General features: G+C 45.7%; 1 protein-coding gene across 1 annotated transcript in view; it reads right to left on the bottom strand.

The window, feature by feature from the left end:
• Positions 1–19,614, bottom strand: part of LOC124711938 (protein takeout-like) — a 34,352-nt gene that overhangs the window by 870 nt on the left and 13,868 nt on the right. Inside the window, exons 3-5 of the mRNA XM_047242197.1 lie at positions 15,126–15,273; positions 11,143–11,279; positions 1,897–2,046 (exon numbers count right to left, since the gene is read on the bottom strand). Coding sequence (XP_047098153.1) covers positions 1,897–2,046; positions 11,143–11,279; positions 15,126–15,273 — 435 coding nt within the window. The remainder of the gene's footprint in view (positions 1–1,896; positions 2,047–11,142; positions 11,280–15,125; positions 15,274–19,614) is intronic.

Below are 19,614 nucleotides of genomic sequence, written 5' to 3'. Positions count from 1 at the left end.
TGTTGCGTCCATGTCCCATTTTATGTAGCTTTATGACGGATGTGTTTTATATTCAGCAACTTTTCCACATTCTGATGATGCCCCAAAAGGGTCATACGCGACTTTGATATTAAATAATTTCTCAACCAAGAATGTTTTTATTCTGAAATTATTAATTACTTTTTATTTGCAGTTAATTTCCCTATTGATTATGCTAAAGTCAGTTACTGTGTCGGCTACAATAAATAATGGGAAGTACTCGAAAATATACAACCAGATGGTCTCGTTTACCTCTAACGGAATTTATAGTCTGATCATGAAGCCTCAGCGAACACCCTATGTGGAGCGATTAAATGGGTCAAAATTCAGAAAGGAGTACGCCAAGGCTGTATATTGTCACCCTTATGTTCTCCGGTTCAAATGGTTCAAATGGCTCTGAGCACTATGGTACTCAACTGCTGAGGTCATTAATCCCCTAGAACTTAGAACTAGTTAAACCTAACTAACCTAAGGACATCACAAACATCCATGCCCGAGGCAGGATTCGAACCTGCGACCGTAGCGGTCTTGCGGTTCCAGACTGCAGCGCCTTTAACCGCACGGCCACTTCGGCCGGCGCTGTTCTCCGGTGTCTGCAAGAATCATTGCCGTATTGCAATAAGAGGTGCAAGATTCTTGGAACTATCTGTCGCATGATGCTATTCGGCATCTTTATGATCGTCTACGTGCGAAAATTTACGACTGTGTTGCCGCCATAGAGGGAAGAGGCAGAGAGTAAACTGAGTATTACTGATACTCTTTAGGCATCGATTACTGCGACGGGTAAAATAAATACATGTAAATGTCGTGTGGCTATGGCCTCACGTCGGGTAGACCGTTCGCCGGGTGCAAGTATTTCGATTTGACGCCACTTCGGCGACTTGCACGTCGATGGGGGATGATATGATGATGATTAGGACAACACAACACCCAGTCCCTAAGAGGAGAAAATCTCCGACCCAAGGAGAGTGGGCGAGCGGTGAATGTGACTGTTTGAAATCAGGTCGTATTATTTTAACTGTCCATGACGTTCTGTGTTTGAACTTCTGTATCATTCACCAAGCAATTGTAGTTTTTTCACTTTTTAAGAAATTACATTTTTGAAATGTGTGTGTGGGTGCAACCAAAAACAAATAAAGAAAAAGAACTTAACTTGAATACTGTTAAAGAAAAGAAAACCTAGCATCACAGCACTTCTAGATCTACAGGAAGCTTTTGACAATATTGACTGGAACACACTCTTTCAAATTCTGAAGACAGCAAAGATAAACTACAAGGAGCATAAGATTGCCCAGAAATCAGACTGTAGTCATAACAAACGAAGGACCTAAAAGAGAAGCAGTACTTGAGAAATGAGTATGACAGGCTTGTGGCATATGCTCCATGTTGTTCAGTCCGTACTTTGACCAAGCAGTAAAGGAAAACAAGGAGAAATTTAGAAAGGGAATTACAGTTCGGACAGAATAAATAAATACTTTCTGGTTTGCTTTTTGCTGATGACACCGTAATTCTCTCAAAGACGGCAAAAAGTTTGGAACAGTAGTTGACCGAAACAAATAGTGTCTTCAAAACAAGTCAAAAGTTGAACATCAACAACAGTAAAGCAATCGCAATGGGATGTAGTCGAGTTAAATCAGGCGATGCTGAGGGAATAACATTAGTAGTAGATGAGCTTTGCAGTTTCAGCAGCAAAGCGCTAATGATGGCCAACTCAGAGAGGACATAAAAATGAGGACAGGAAACAGCAAGAAAGGTAGTTCCGGAAAAAAAGCCTCTGAGCTCGTTATTGTTTTCTTACAACCTTTTCGCTTAGAGAATTTTCCGAAGTTTTGTTTATCAAGATACTCGGGACGTTCATCTGAGGACGACGGAACTCACCCAGGGCCTTGTCGCCGTTGAAGAGGTTCTCGAAGTCCATGTGCAGGCGCTGCGGCTGCAGCGAGAATCCGAAGCTGAGGACGCGGCCGTACGTCTGCCCGTCCTTCACGACCTTCTCAGCGCGGATCTTCGCCGTCGTCGTCAGGTCGGCTGCAACACAGCACGACACCGCTACTTATTCCTACGTTCTCTCCCCTCCACAAAAAGCTCTCCTCACTTTCCTAAGCAGAAATTTCTACAGCCTACACGGTTACAAAAAGCACTCCGTCTTCAGGCCACGAGTGGCCTACCGGGACCATCCGACCGCCGTGTCATCCTCAGTGGAGGATGCGGATAGGAGGGGCGTGGGGTCACACCGCTCTCCCGGTCGTTATGATGGTATTCTTGACCGAAGCCACTACTATTCGGTCGAGTAGCTCCCCAATTGGCATCAAGAGGCTGAGTGCACCCCGAAAAACGGCAACAGCGCATGGTGGCCCGGATGGTCACCCATGCAAGGCCCGACCACGCCCGACAGCGCTTAACTTCGGTGATCTCACGGGAATCGGTGTAGCCACTGCGGCAGGGACGTTCCAGCACGGCTATCAAAACAAAAGGGAATTTATATTTCGCTCTTCTGACTACGAAAAATCTAGGGAATGGTTCACAGGTGTGGAATATCCCTTCAAAAACCGAAACTGGTGGATAAACAGAAATTTAAGGTCAAGCAGTACGAGATGAAAGAGGGATAAATCTGTGAGGCTACGTTACCAACATGGCAGCCATTTTGGAAGCGGCCATCTTGGATGCAACTCGTAATTTTCAAATGGAAAGGGAATCACTTGACATGACATAGCCGACAGTAAATTTAATGGCGTTAACAGCAAGCTGGCGCAGTTGCCCACCAAAACATTTTCTGCGATTACTCTCCGTCCTCGCACAATACTCGCTACCTTGGAACGTGATTGTCAGTCCAGTGACCAAGATTGTTCCCGTTACGGTCGGGTCTGCGTAGGAGTGCGTGTGTGTGTGGGGGGGGGGGGGGGGGGGCGTGCGAGGGTGGAAGTGGTGGTGTCATGATGTCAAGAAAGCCATTCGGCCGTCAGCTGGCCATTGACTATACCAAAACCAGTATAACAAGGCCGAGACCTTAAAGAAACGGGACAAGTTAAAAACGAAGAAGGGGAGTCAGGCAATAGTAAAAATGGAACCATTCTTACTGCAACTGTCAACAATTTACGTCGATTGTTCCACGGTTAACTGCGCAGTTAAATAAAACATTATTCCTCATCACAGGAAGCGTATTTTAAGATTTTTAAAAATATTTTTTTTCGTTTAGCTTTTAATGAAAATACAGCGTATTTGGTTCAATTAGTAACGGTCTGAATAATTTTAAGATGATAACAATCGACAGCTGTAGTTCACCAAAAGGAATTTTATGTAAAATCTTCTACATGTACATCTATACCCCGCTAACCGTATTAAGATGTGTGGCAGAGAGTATTTCTGGCGCCAGTTATAGCTTTCTCTTGTCTTTGATTCACGTATGATGCGATGGGGACGAGTGTCGTTAAGCCTCTATTGTCGTCTTCAGACCGAAGACTAATTTGAATCAGCTCTTCATGCTACTCCATCCTGTGCAAGTGAGCCTCTTCAACTCCAAATAACTACTGCAACATACATCGTTCTGAATCTGCTTACTGTATTCATCTTTTCGTCATCCTCTACGATTTTTATACCCTCCCCCCGCCCCCCAACAGTTTCCTCCAATTCTAAATTGCTGATTCCTTGTTGTCTCGGGAAGTGTCACACCAATCGATCCCGGATTCTAGTCAGGTTGCGCCACATGTTTCTTCCCTCCTCCCCCCGATGCTATTCAGTACCTCATCATTACTCATTACTTACGTAATCTACCCATCTAATCTCCAGTATTCTTCCGTAGCACCACGTTTGAAAAGCTTCTTTCGTCTTCTTCCCTAAACAGTTTATTATCGGTCATGTTCCACTTCCATACATGGCCACACTCCTTGCATACACCTTCGGAAAAGGCTTCCTAACATTTGAATCCATATTCGATGTTAACAAATTTCTCTTCTTCCGAAACGCTTTTCTTCCTATTGACAGTCTACATTTTATATCCTCTATACTTCGGTCATCATCACGTACACTCCTGGAAATGGAAAAAAGAACACATTGACACCGGTGTGTCAGACCCACCATACTTGCTCTGGACACTGCGAGAGGGCTGTACAAGCAATGATCACACGCACGGCACAGCGGACACACCAGGAACCGCGGTGTTGGCCGTCGAATGGCGCTAGCTGCGCAGCATTTGTGCACCGCCGCCGTCAGTGTCAGCCAGTTTGCCGTGGCATACGGAGCTCCATCGCAGTCTTTAACACTGGTAGCATGCCGCGACAGCGTGGACGTGAACCGTATGTGCAGTTGACGGACTTTGAGCGAGGGCGTATAGTGGGCATGCGGGAGGCCGGGTGGACGTACCGCCGAATTGCTCAACACGTGGGGCGTGAGGTCTCCACAGTACATCGATGTTGTCGCCAGTGGTCGGCGGAAGGTGCACGTGCCCGTCGACCTGGGACCGGACCGCAGCGACGCACGGATGCACGCCAAGACCGTAGGATCCTACGCAGTGCCGTAGGGGACCGCACCGCCACTTCCCAGCTAATTAGGGACACTGTTGCTCCTGGGGTATCGGCGAGGACCATTCGCAACCGTCTCCATGAAGCTGGGCTACGGTCCCACACACCGTTAGGCCGTCTTCCGCTCACGCACCAACATCGTGCAGCCCGCCTCCAGTGGTGTCGCGACAGGCGTGAATGGAGGGACGAATGGAGACGTGTCGTCTTCAGCGATGAGAGTCGCTTCTGCCTTGGTGCCAATGATGGTCGTATGCGTGTTTGGCGCCGTGCAGGTGAGCACCACAATCAGGACTGCATACGACCGAGGCACACAGGGCCAACACCCGGCCTCATGGTGTGGGGAGCGATCTCCTACACTGGCCGTACACCACTGGTGATCGTCGAGGGGACACTGAATAGTGCACGGTACATCCAAACCGTCATCGAACCCATCGTTCTACCATTCCTAGACCGGCAAGGGAACTTGCTGTTCCAACAGGACAATGCACGTCCGCATGTATCCTGTGCCACCCAACGTGCTCTAGAAGGTGTAAGTCAACTACCCTGGCCAGCAAGATCTCCGGATCTGTCCCCCATTGAGCATGTTTGGGACTGGATGAAGCGTCGTCTCACGCGGTCTGCACGTCCAGCACGAACGCTGGTCCAACTGAGGCGCCAGGTGGAAATGGCATGGCAAGCCGTTCCACAGGACTTCATCCAGCATCTCTACGATCGGCTCCATGGGAGAATAGCAGCTTGCATTGCTGCGAAAGGTGGATATACACTGTACTAGTGCCGACATTGTGCATGCTCTGTTGCCTGTGTCTATGTGCCTGTGGCTCTGTCAGTGTGATCATGTGATGTATCTGACCCCAGGAATGTGTCAATAAAGTTTCCCCTTCCTGGGACAATGAATTCACGGTGTTCTTATTTCAATTTCCGGGAGTGTATTTCGCTGCCCAAGTGGCAAAATTCATAAACTATTTCAAGTATTTCGTTTCCTAACCTAATTCCCTCACCATCACCTGATTTAATTCCACTACATTCTGTTATCCTTGTTTTGATTTTGTTGATGTTCATCTTATATGCTCCTCTCAAGACATTTTCCATTCCGTTCAGTTGCTCTTACAAGTCCTCTGCTGTCTCCAATAGAATTACATTATCATCGTCAGACGTTAAAGCTTTTATTTCTACTCCATGAACTTTATTCCCTACTCCAAAGGTTTCTTTGCTTTCTTTCCCTGATAGCCTTTCGCTCCCTGCGGGCTTCAGAATTTTAAATAAGGTATTTCAGTGAAGACTGACAAAAGGTTTCTGTAAGTCTACAAAGGCTAGAAACGTAGATCTGCATTTGCTATCTTCTGAGATATATCGTACGATCTGTATTGCCTCTTGTGTTCCGACATTTCTTCGCAATTCAAAGCAATTTTCCCCGAGGTCGGCATCTACCTGTTTTTCTATTATTCTGTAAAGCATTTTTGTTAGTTTTTTGCAACCATGCCCTATTAAACTACGACTCCAAATGAACTCTTATTTTTATGATTATCTGGTCGGAGTCATTCGCGAGACGAGTGTTGGAGGAAGTGATACGTTTCCCGACTGTTTCCCAAATGTACGCTCTCGGAATTTCAACAGTAAACATTTCTGTGACTCACAATGTTTCTCTTGTAACGTCTGCCACTGAGGCTTATTTAGCATCAGCGTAACGCCCTCGCGACGGAAAGCCCCGCCCTTCGTTGGGTCTTCTCTGTCTCGTCTATTAATCCAGCCCGGTAAGAGTCGTATACTGATGAACAATACTCAAAGAGCTACAAAAAATTCTGTTGGAAGAACGTCCGAAACTGAGCATTGTACTAGAGGTTGAAAATACCGCTTCAGTTGTAAATTTCTTTTATTACCACGACCGGTTTCGGGCTCTCGTAAGCCCATCCTCAGGTGTCGCAGCTGTGCTGTGGCCACCGAGCGCCGTGTTGGACGTGTACCAGGCGCGCTGTTGAATAAGTGTTTTGTAAGCCACTTCTATTGTGATTGAATTTAATTTCCTTAGGAGCCTTAAGATTCTGCCAACGAATCTCCGGGTCGTACTGTTTCTTTCCTACAATTGGTTTCATTTGAGCTTTCAATTTTAGGTTGTTCCGGACGGTTACTCCAAGGTGTTTTACTGTATTCAGTGAGTTGTGTGCATTAACAAAACCAACAGTAACAGATCTACTCTCCTATTCACGCGCAGTTCGCTACATTTATCTACGTCCAGGGTTGACTACTACTCGCTGCACTTAACACCGACGCTCCACAAGTCTTCCCACAGCAAGTTACAACCTCTTGGCTTTGCAGGCTCCCTATAGACAACAGCACTGATTGCGAATAGCTTCGGACAGCTTTCGCCGCTACCTGCTCTAACTTATATACATCGTTAGTAGAAACAGTCCTATCACACGTCCTTGGCATATTCCCGAGGTTACCATTGCATCTGTCTATCTCGATCCGTTAAGAAAGACATGCTGATTTCTCATGAAGTCCAAGAACATGCCATCAACACGGAAGCCAAGGGCGACCATATACGGGGAAGAGGTGACCGCGGTCCCCCCCCCCCCCCCCCCCCCCGCTCTAGCTCTCAGGGAAAGGGAAAAAAATACAGTGTAGTGAGGCGTTTTTCTTTCAAGAAAATAATTTAAAAGTCGGTATTATGTAGGTTTTTAGCAGGTTGGGAACTGGAACCTTTATATGGATATTTACTGGTCGCCATTCGTCTTCCAAAATGTTAAAAATACTGGACGCCCTCAAATCTAGCTCTCCCTCCCCTTCCTCTTCCCGCTCCTCCCTACAATCTTTCGTATGGGCACTCTTGATGAAAACCGTTAATCAGAGATATTACGGGTGGACAAAAACATGCAGACGCTACAAACAACACATTACCATGCCTAATACGATGTAGGAAACCGTTGGCATTCAAAGCAGCTTCAAGCCGTCTCGAATTGGATGAATACAAGCCCTGTATGATTGTGAAGGGTATTTTATACCATTCTTTCTGCAATATACTGGCAAGTTCAAGCAACGATGATCAGGGTAGATAGCGATCGCACGCACTTCTCTCCAAAGTACATTACAAAGGCCCAGTAGTATTGAAATCTGGCGACTGTGGTGTCCATCGTAGATACGACATTTCATCTTCGTGCTAACAAAACCAGACCTAGACGATGAGAGCTGTGTGGAAAGGGTCCCCGTTTTCTTGGAACGCAGTGTCGCCACTGGGGAACAAACATTGTACTTGGGGACGGATCCGGTCACCCAAAATGGTCACATAAACCTTGACAGTAATGCGGCCTTCAAAAGTAACCATATGTCCCATGATACTCCACAACACGGCTGCCCAAATCATCACCGAACCCTCGCCACGTTTCAGTCTTGGGACACAAACTCGCTCGGTCAGAGGTTAGAAACTGATTAAGGCAAGACTCATCCGACGAAATGACATTATTCCATTGCTCTATAGCCTATATTTTATGGGTTCGGCACCACGTTTTTCTGTTACGAGCATTTGCGCCACTGATGAGTGATTTTGGAATTCTACCTTGTCCTGTAATTCCCTGCTTATGGTGCTCAGAGCTGACAGGACTCGCGAGTGCGACATTCACTTTTACATCAACTTTTGCAGCTGTCGCCCTTTTATTTTTCATGACAATCTTCTTCAATGATCTCAAATGGAATGATCAGATTACACAAGTAACGGGTAAGGCGAACCCTAGATTGCGGTTTATTGGTAGAATCCTGAAGCGATGCAGTCCTTCGACAAAGGAAATAGCTTACCAGTCAATTCGTGACTGGTACATTTAGCCATCGCGAGAGCGTTACAAATATCATAGGAAGTTTGAAGTGGGACACACTTGCAGATACACGACGCGCTAAACAGGAGGGGCTGCTCACTAAATTCCGAAATCTAATCTTCACCGAGGATGTAGAGCATATATTATTACCACCAACTTTCAAATCGCGTAATGATCATCATTCAAAGATAAGGGAAATAAGATCTCGTACTGAGGCGTTCAGACAGTCGTTTTTCCCTCGCGCGTTCCGCGAGTGGAACAGAGAGGGGGAAATATGACTTAGGCGCGAATTGTGCCCTCCGCCACACACCGCTTGGTGGATAGCGGAGTATATATGTAGATGTAGATGTAGAATGACCATCTGCCATGGTCAGTCAACAAACATTTTAGTCCGCGTTGTACTTAGAGCATGATGTTTTTCCGCTTTCCCTGTATGCGGTATAAGTTTTTTCGATACGGTGCGTCTAGAAACAACGAACACTTCAGCTCCCTTGGTTACGGAAGCTTCTACCATACAAAGCAATTTGCCCACTTTCGGATGTACTGAACTCCGACGTAGTGCATTCACAACTACACAGATCGCTGTTCTGAGTACCACTGACACCTGCAACGTATTGGGGGGGGGGGGGGGGGGGGGAGGGGCACTGCACAGCTACCATTCGAAGTCAAATACAATTGCGTAACCTGCAGGCTTGGCTAGGGTCAGCATTTGTTGCTGAAGCATGCATTTCTCGGTATCTTTCCATACTTTTACTCAATCACTGTACTTCATGCAAGGAGTAAAACAGTTCGCATCCGTAGTGAAAAACGTCTTCGAGCTGAGTTATTGAAATTTACCGGGGCGTGCTGAAAAGTAATGCCTCTGATTCTTTTATATGAAGACTTTTAAAGCTTTTTAAATAAAATAAACTTTATTTTCGTTCTACGTGTTTATTCTTCTTGTCTATATATTTATATCTCAACTAAGCCACCCTGGGGTAGAACATATATCTCCCAGCGACAGACCAACTTGTTGATAGCGTCATTGTAGAATGTTTGACTCTGTTGACGGAGCCACAACCTCACCTCTGCTTGGACCGCTTCATCACTATCAAAGTGAGGTCATCGAAGGTGTTCTTTGTTTTGGAAACTGATGAAAATCGGTCGAGGCAAGTCGGGATTGTATGAGGGATGATGCATGGCAGTAAACCCAAGGAGTCAGATTGTTGCTGATGACGCAGCGCTTGTGTGCGGTCCAGCGTTGTTATGCTGAAAAAGGGTGCTCCGTGTGTGGATGAACTCTTCGAATTTTCAACTCGGTTACAGACGTTCTTATCCCCCGTATCGACATGGTTACGTTACAAACCGCCATGGTACATGCTACAATTAACAGCGCTCCAGCGGCAGAGGACTGCAAATATGTAGACATGGAGGATAAAGACATTGAGCATTAGTAATGTTTGTTTTACGCTGAAGCGCCAAAGAAACTGCTGTAGCGATGCGTATTCGAGTACAGAGTTATGTGAACGGGCAGAATACGGCATTGTGTTCGGCAACGTCTATATAAGACAACAAATCTCTGGAGCAGTTGTTAGATCGGTTACTGCTGCTACAATGGCAGGTTATCAACATTTAAGTGAGTTTAAAGTGGTGTTATAGTGGGCGCACGAGCGATGGGACACAGCATCTGCGAGGTAGCTATGAAGTGAGGATTTTCCCGTATGACAATTTCACAAGTGTACCGTGAAATGTCAGGAATCCGGTAAAAAAGTCAAATCCCCGACACCGCTCCTGCAGGAAAAAGATCCTGCAACAGCGGGACCAACGATGACTGAAGAGAATAGTTCAACGTGACAAAAGGCAACTCTTCCGAAAATTGCTTCAGATTTCAATGCTGGGTCATCAACAAGTGTCAGCGTGCGAACCATTCAACGAAACATCATCGATATGGGCTTTCAGAGCCGAAAACCCACTCCTGTGCCTTTGATAACTGCACGACACAAACCTTTGCGCCTCGCCTGGGCCTGTCAACACCGACAGTGGACTGTTGATGACTGCAAACATGTTACCTAGTCGGACGAGTCTCGTTTCAAATTGTATCAACCGGATGGACGTGTACGGGTATGGAGACAACCTCATGAATCCATGGACACTGCATGTCAGCAGGGAACTGTTCAAGCTAGTGGAGGCTCTGTAATGGTGTGGACCGAGTACAGTTGGAGGGATATGGGACCTCTGATACGTCGAGATACGACTCTGACAGGTGACACGTACCTAAGATTCCGTCTGATCATCTGCATCCATTCATGTCCATTGTACATTCCGACGCACTTGGATAATTCCAGCAGGACAATGCGGCACCCCACACGTCCAGAATTGCTACAGAGAGGCTCCAAGAACACTCTTCTGAGTTTAAACACTACCGCTGGCCACCCAGTTCCGCAGACATGAACGTTATAGAGAATATCTGGGATGACTTGCAACATGCTGTTCAGAAGAGATCTCCACCCCCTCGTACTCTTACGGATTTATGGACAGCCCTGTAGGATTCACTGTTTCAGTTCGCTCCAGCACTACTTCAGACATTAGTCGAGTCCATGGCACGTCGTGTTGCCGCACTTCTGCATGCTTGCGGGCGCTACACGATATTAGTAAGGAAATGACAATAGTAAGGAAATGACAATAAAATAAAGAAAAATGACTATGAATACATTGTACCTGGGCAGCAGGTCAAAGTGGCCCACCTCGGTGTGCCTTCTCGAGTATTGGTGAGAGGACTAAAATGTTTTCACGCTACACAGATACAGAAAGGCAGCAGGACTCACCGAACGTGAGGTTGCAGCGGCCCTCCCCCGTGATGGGCAGCACGAGCACCTTGCCGTCGATGCGGTACTGGCCCAGCAGGCTGACGGGGCCGGGGAAGCGCGTCTGCATGTCCAGCGACAGCGTCTTCGTGTCGAACCTGCGCCAGACGGCACGCTCTGCAGCTCCAGAACACATCAGTTGCTTACATACCTACACGTTCGGCTGAATTCCAAACGCCCTCTCTCAAAGCAGAATGCCCAGCTTAACCCTGGCAATACGAAGGCATTTTCCATAACGCTCATTATTGGGGTGGAGCAGTATTTTACGACCATCCTAAAATTTTTTTAAAGAAATCGTTTGTTGTCGTTGGATTATATTGAGAACACATTTTTTTAAAAGAGGTATTGATGTGTAAGTAGGGTCCAGAACTTGAAAGTGCCTTTTAGAACACTCTTAGCACTATCAATAATCTTTCACAAACATGTAATACCGATTTTATGACCACCACAACATAATTTTAAAAATCCAAATTTCGTTCATTGTTCTTCACTATCACTCTCAACATACTTTTTACATGGATAATAATGTGTAAGTAAGGCACCGAACCTGGGAATATCGATTACGACGTTCAATGGGGAAAGTGGCATCTACTACTGAGACAGATTTTTGGAGTGATTTAAAGCACACATGGAATCTGGTAGAGGAATTAAATAAAAATAACAATTTTTTTCCAAATTTTAAAATGTAGTGTAAAGGAACAGATAGTGTGCTCCAAGGGTGGTGCAGGTTCTGTCGAGACGGTCTTAGAGTACGGCCAAGCAGATGGAAACGGTCGAGAGGCAAAACAAGTAGCCTTACAGACACGAACCACATCACACAACATTTCAAGTCCTTCTGGGGCATTTGTGTGATCGTGGGTCCTTTCAGAGAGACGGGCGTGCAGGGAGGCGGCGGACTCTGCCTACATCAGATTTGAAGGATCGCGTTCTGCGTAACGACCGTTTCCATGTGTTTGGCCGCACACAAATACCCTCTAGGCTTGTTTCCGACGTCACATGGTCAGCAACATACAAGGAACATACGGCGGACAATGGAACTTTCATCCCTCAGTGCCATCTACCGTGGCTACGATGCATGTCAGGAGACATGTTCATGGGACCTTATATCTCCATTTCCAGTCAGAAATCCTTTTCTACAGTTCGTCCGTATTATTAATGTACTCCGTGTATTTCCAAAAGGTGGGCATAAATTATCCCTTCCCCCTTCTTCCCTGGTATTGCGAGTGTTCAGCTGGTCATTTCTCGCCCAGCACGAGGTTATGCTCCTACATATCTTTTAAATAATGTCATCTTGCTTTCAGCTATTACAGTTTTATTTTACAACTGCAGTTTAGACACTAACACCCAACCCTTCAGTTGTCAGACGCTCGGATCGGTACCAAACGTTGTATGCCGATAGAGTATCAACCAAAACTCCGATTTAGTTCGTACTATGTGGTGTCGTCCAGCAGAACGGGCATAAACGTTCATTAATGGTGATACCAGAACTGCGGAGCGCAGGAAAAGCATAACTGAGAGTAAGTAATATGTATAGCCTCAGCGTGGAAGTTGTCAGAGCGATAGATCGTTTTACCTATGGTCGTAAGTTCATACTCCAATTATGACAATTTATTATTGTATTATGTGTGAAAGTATTAGCACGTGTGAGGCAATTCTTTCCTTATTCTACAGCTCCAATTGCTTATAGTATGTGATCAAAAGTATCCGGACACCTCCAAAAACTTTTTCGTATTAGGTGCATTGTACTGCCACTTACTGCGAGATACTCCACATCACCGACTTTTCAGTAGCCATTAGACATCGTGAGAGAGCAGAAGGGGCGCTCCGCGGAACTCACGGACTTCGAAAGTGGTCACTTGTGTCGTACGTCTGTACTCGAGATTTATACACTCCTAAACATCCCTAGGTTCACTGTGATAGTGAAGTGGAAACGTGAGGGAACACGTACAGCACAAAAACGTACAGGCCGACCTCGGCTGTTGACCGACAAGGATAATCGACAATTGAAGAGGGCTAGAACATCACACAGGAATTCCAAACTGCATCAGGATCCACTGCAAGTACTATGACAATTAGGCGGGAGGTGAGAAAACTTTGACTTTATGGTCGAGCGGCTGCTCAAAAGCCACACATTACGTCGGTAACTGCCAAACGACGCTTCGCTTGATGTGAGGAGCGTAAACATTGGACGATTTAACAGTGGAAAAATATTGTGTGGAGTAACGAATCACGGTAGACAATGTGGCGATCCGATGGCAGGGTGTGGGTATGGCGAATGCCCGGTGGACGTCATCTGCCAGCGTGTGTAGTACCAACAGTAAAATTCGAAGGCGGTGGTTTTATGGTGTGGTCGTGTTTTTCATTGGAGGGGGCTTGCACCCCTTGTTGCTTTGCGTGGCACTATCACAGCACAGGCCTACACTGATGTTTTAAGCACCTTCTTGCTTCCCACTGTTGAAGAATAATTCGGGGATGGCGATTGCATCCTTCAACACGATCGAGCACCTGTTCATAATGCACGGCTTATGGCGGAGTGGTTACGCGACAATAACGTCCCTGTACTGCACTGGCGTGCACAGAGTCCTGGCCCGAATCCTATAGAACACCTTTGGAACGCCGACTTCGTACCAGGCCTCACCGATCGAGATCGATCTCTCTTCAGTGCAGCACTCCGTGAAGAATGGGCAGCCAATCCTCAAGAAACCTTCCAGCACCTGACTGAACGTATGCCTGCGAGGTTGGAAGCTGTCATCAAGGCTAAGGGTGGGTCAACACCATATTGAATTCCAGCATTACCAATGGAGGGCACCACGAACTTTTAAGTCATTTTCGCCTTTTGCGCGGAAACGTTTGATCACATAGTGTATATTTTTCTGTGAAACTACAGGTGCACTAGCTGCTTCATCACCAGTGGTGTCTGTTCTCCCGGACATATCCGATAGAGCACCGCACCTATCTATACAAATGTACTCTATACGCTTGCTACTTTCAGCTAAGGAAGCGAAAGCTGACTGCGAAAAGGGCATTGCTAGAAACTCCGAAAGGTCGTTTTATATGTGAGGAAAATTTTCTCTCATATATCAATTTCACGTGTAAACAGTTGAAGTAGTCATCAGTGGCTTCTGAACGCGAGACTTTTGGTACGAGAACCTCACCCTAAACTAGCTGACCCAAGTGAGAGCTACAAAGCCATTAGTCACAGATAGGCTTTTCCTGTGCTCCATAGTTCTGGTGACACCTTTAATTATCGTTTACTCATGTTCTACTGCACGACAGCACATAGCACGAACTAAATCGGTGTTTTGGTCGGTACATTCTCTAAATACAACGTTTGGTACCGATCTAAGTGTCTGACATCTGAAGGTTTGGGTGTAAGCGATTTTCAAGATGACATCATTTAAAAAATTTATAGAAGCTGTGGGCCCATATTGCAAGAAAGTAACTTATTTCGTAGTTGTTCCGGAGAATAGTAATTTATTCTCTTTGTTATAACAGTGACTTAATATAGATGTATTTAATGTTGTTCATTAATAGCAACGATTTCGAAGAGCTCAAAGCCTCATCACCAGGCGCTAAAAATATCTACACAAAATGTGTGTAGTCATCTACATTATCTGACCAGAAGTACCCGGACGGCAAAGAGAGCGGCCCGCGGGGGGAGGGGATTTAAATCGGCCGCCCGCCCTCAGGAGCTCGGTTCGTCAGCGCACCTGACGATGGCGACATGTCTGATCGCCGAAATATTATCCCCGTTGGACACTATGAACCGGCAGTATACCCGTTGACTGTTCGAGCAACAAATACGCCGGAAGAAACTGAAGAATCACTACATAAAAGCAGTCTGCGGATTGAACAATTCCAATAAATACCCACGAAGGCGAGTGACGACTTTCGAAATGGGTCAGACAGAGGGGTAAGGAGGTAGAACTGCAGTGGTGACTTACGAGGCTGTCTCGATGACGGCGGAGGAGAGCCCGTGGATGGTGAGGTCCTTGAAGTCGAGACTGACGTCGACGGGCCCGCTGCCGCGGCCGATGCTCAGCGCGGAGATGGCCAGCGGGTCGATGGGCAGCACTCCGAGGCTGGGCGCGCCTGCGGACACACAGCGCCACCACATGCCTTTTACCGACCACTCCCACCGTCTCGCAACTGGCTTGGGTGCACAACATTTCAATGAATATTTAAGTACAAAAATTACGTAAAATTATTTAAAAAAATATTTATGGCCAAGATCGCGTTCAGTACCATGCCATTCTAAATTACGGTTCCATATACACAGACCAACAATGTCATTATGTTGTAGTTATACACTTCCCAGTTTTGGATAACCTTATGATATACACTGAAGAGCCAAAGAAACTGGTATACCTGCCTAATGTAGTGTAGGACCCTCGCGAGCACGCAGAAGTGTCGCAACACGACGTGGCATGGACTCGACTAATGTCTTAAGTAGTGCTGGAGGGAACTGATACCATGAATTCTGCAGGGCTGTCCATAAATCTCATCTGAACAGTACGTTGCAAGGCATCTCAGATATGTTCAATAATGTTCATGTTTGGCGAGTTTGGTGGCCAGCGGAAGTGTTTAAACTCAGAGGAGTAGTCTTGGAGCCAATTCGTAGCAATTCTGGACGTGAGGGGTGTCTCATTGTCCTGATGGTGGTCGTCCGTCGAATGCACAATGGACACGAATGGATGCACGTGATTATACAGGATGCTTACGTACTTGTCACCTGTCAGAGTCGTATCTAGACGTGTCAGGGGTCCCATATCACTCGAACTGCACATACCCCACGCCATTATAGAGCCTCCACCAGCTTGTCTACTACTGACATGCAGTGTCCATGGATTTGTGTTGTTGTGTTTGTTCCCGTACACCTCTATCCGCTCTATATAATTTGAAACGAGACTAGACAGACCAAGCAACATGTTACCGTCGGTGTTGACGGGCCCAGGTAAGGCGTAAAGCTTTGTGTCATGCAGTCATCAAGGGTACACGAGGGAGTCTCCGGCTCCCAAAGCCTATATCGAGGATGTTTCGTTGAATAGTTCGCAAGCTGACACTTGTTGATGGCCCAGCACTGAAATCTGCAGCAATTTGCGGAAGGGTTGCACTACTGTCAAGTTGAACGATTCTCTTCAGTCGTCGTTGGTTCCGTTCAGTCGTCGTTGGTTCCGTTCAATCGTCGTTGGTTCCGTTCAGTCGTCGTTGGTTCCGTTCAGTCGTCGTTGCATCTGTTCCTGCAAGATCTTTTCCCGACCGCAGTGATGTCGCAGATTTGATGTTTTACCAGATTCCTGATATTCAAGGTCCACTTGTGAAATGGTCATATGCGTAAATCCCCACTCCGTCGCTACCTCGGAAATGCTGTGTTCTATCGCTCGTGCGCCGACTATAACTCACTTAAATTTTGATAACTGACCATTGTAGCAACAGTAACCGATCTAACAACTGCGCCAGACGCTTGTTATCTTATATAGGCGTCGCCGACCGCAGCGGCATATTCTGCCTTTATATTTCTCTGTATTTGAATACGCATGCTTAAACCTGTTTCTTTGGTGCTTCAGTGTACATTCTAACTATGTTACGATGTCCGTGCTATAAACCGCCCTTCTCCTCCTGTCTCACCGTATCTTTCAACCCATTATTCCCCATCTCTTATTGCAAAATATATTCACAGATAGTGCTGAAATTATATATATTCTTTTTTGTCTCCCCCCCCCCATCCCCTCTCCAACAGCAGCTCCGATACTGATCCCCTCTTTCAGGACTAATGTCACATGTTCTGTACCTTGTAATGGTGTTAAGCAGCTTATGTTGTTTATTACAGAGAAACCATGAAAGATAGAAACACATTGAGCGTGTAACTGAATAGAGGAAGATTCTAAGTTTTATGTCCGCGTAGACAGTATACTATACACTCAACACAAACGCCATGCGTTGCCCGAGAAACATTGAAACGGTAGATCACTTCGTTTCACACACGCATCAACAGGTCCCTGTTTATTGAGCCGGCTGCTTCAACAGTTCGATTTTTCGGCTCTTGAAGAGTAGGTCCCATAGGTGGGACGAAGAAGAAAAGATGGGATATCTGCTGACCTGGGAGGCCAAAAGCAATGAGTAAGATCTTGATGTACAACACACAAAATGATTTGTCTTGTGGTGTAGTCGCCATTTTGCTACAGACAAACAAACAACAGCGCAATTGTGTCAAAACTTTGAACGTCCCTCTATTCAGTGACATGCCCAATGTGTTTTCTTCTTCTATAGTTTTCTGTAATAAGCGACTGAAATCTGTTCTTTCTTTTTGAATCGCCCGATATATTATAAGGATATTAAGACGAATACGAAAAAAAGCGGTGATCTCGCCGAGTGTTGAACGTATATATTCTGTAATACCCGATAACATAAAATACTGATAACCGACTTATAATGCATGTGATGAGTACAATTTTTTTAAAAGTATATTACGAAAATATAAAAACACGCATTACGTAAAAATCGGTATGTTTCTCAAATGGTATACTGTTAAACTGTTTACATTAAAAAATCTTCTGTAATTCTAAATTTTAAGAAAAAGAATGCATGAACAGGTACAGAAAACCTACATAAGAGCCCTCTAATCGCTTTAATTATTTGCATTCCTAAATTAAATAAATTCTAGACTCTCATACATCTGTAAGTATGTTTTGTATGCTGTGCAAAATTCATCGAAGTATTTCTCTTACTTATGGAGAAAAGTCTACCTATAGCAACAAATGCAGCCAATTGTAAGTGAAACAAATGATGAAATTTCACAGGTAAAAAAAATTATTTTGTTATTTTTTGAACTTCACTGGTATGAGAGTGAATCCTGAATCCTTCCTGGACCTGTTGACAAAGTTTTATGAATTTATTTGTAAAGCTACAGACAGTGGAAATTAAAATTTCCTGTGGTATCATTCCTGCTCCAAGCCGGCCTGTTTGACGTCCTAGCCCTCTTAACAACAGCTGCGGTGCTCTATTACACATACTCTACACTACAAACAGCTCTGGCTGCGCAATTCAGATCATATGTACAATCATTTCATTCTTCACTTTGGCTGGTAAACTGTTCTCCGAGTCATACCTGAGTGTGAGTAGCTACCACTACCCAATCTCGGTGCAATAATACGTTTAGCATATACAGAAGAAGTCCGTAGATAGAACGCAGAACGACTGCTCAGTGATCACGAAGTCTGTTCAAAAAGTATCGAACCTTTCGTTGGCGGAAATAAATTTATTGATTTGGTGGTACAGAACCCTAATCTCTTCAAAGCAGTCTCCCTATTCATGCACAGATTCCTCCAGCGCCCCCGCCATTGTGGAAAACGCTTCTGGAGTGCGTCTACGCAACTGTTGAAACGGTGATCAGCCACAACGTACGATATCTTCTCTTGACTCAAATTGTGTTCCTTTCACAGTCATTTTTAGGTTGATAAACGGCCAAGAATCACACGGAACCATGTCGGGTAAGTAGGGAGACTGACTAACCACAAAAACGTTGTGACTGGCGAGGAAAGAAATTCATATACGCAGAATTGGTGAGTGCCTTATTGATATGGAGCTGCCTAGCTTTTTCTGGACACAGACCCACCGTTAGCGCCACATAGAACCACGAAGGTGACTAAGGGCCTGCTAATAGGTTTCTTTCCTGATATTGTGGCCTTGCCCTGTGTACTCATAATGCGTAACCCTGTGAGGGTCAAAGGAAACGGTCAATAGAACCTTGATGTTGCTGTAGACCCGCTGTACTTTTTTTGATCTCGGATATTACCGCTGTGACGATTGCATATTGGTTTCTGGATCGTATACAGAGACGCACGTCCCATCACATGTCATCAAGATATTCAGAAAGTTGAGGCTACTTTCAGATTGTCCAGCATGTCCTGGACGATGTCCAGACGGCGTTGCTTCTGCTTCATAGACAATAGTTCCAGAACGTATTGAAAGGGTCCTGTAGCCACCTTTCATTAGTCAGGTAGCCCATTTTCATTACCATTTCTCTTTCTTTTCCTTGTTTCTCTATTCTCTTTACTCTCATAGTAGTGTGATTGAATGAATGTGGTTGTGTGTCACGTTGCTAGACGAAGGCGTAGTCTGCTGCAGAAAGTCTGCGATAGTCGTACAGATTCAGCAGCAGTTGCACAGAATAGCCAACTCTCGTAGTGGTCAAGTCGGCAAAGAGGTTTCCGCTACTTGTGAGAAATCCACCTGCGTTAGGTTGGTGGCGGAAATGGCATCTTGGGGTTTTCCGGTCCACGCGGAGCGTGGAAGAGGCTGGAGAAGCGGGAGGCAGTCTGCCGCCGGTACGGGAAGCGTCCACAGCTGTGCTCCAGTCGAAGAAGAGTGAGTTAGACTGACCGCGTGGCGCGTTGTTACTTGGCGAGGGGAGAGCTGTTAGCCTTTGGTCTC

The sequence above is a fragment of the Schistocerca piceifrons genome, chromosome 8 (genome assembly GCF_021461385.2).
Source record: "Schistocerca piceifrons isolate TAMUIC-IGC-003096 chromosome 8, iqSchPice1.1, whole genome shotgun sequence".
NCBI lineage: Eukaryota > Metazoa > Arthropoda > Insecta > Orthoptera > Acrididae > Schistocerca > Schistocerca piceifrons.
The sequence above is the reverse complement of the archived record's forward strand: the minus strand, read 5'-3'. Positions and strand labels throughout refer to the sequence as shown.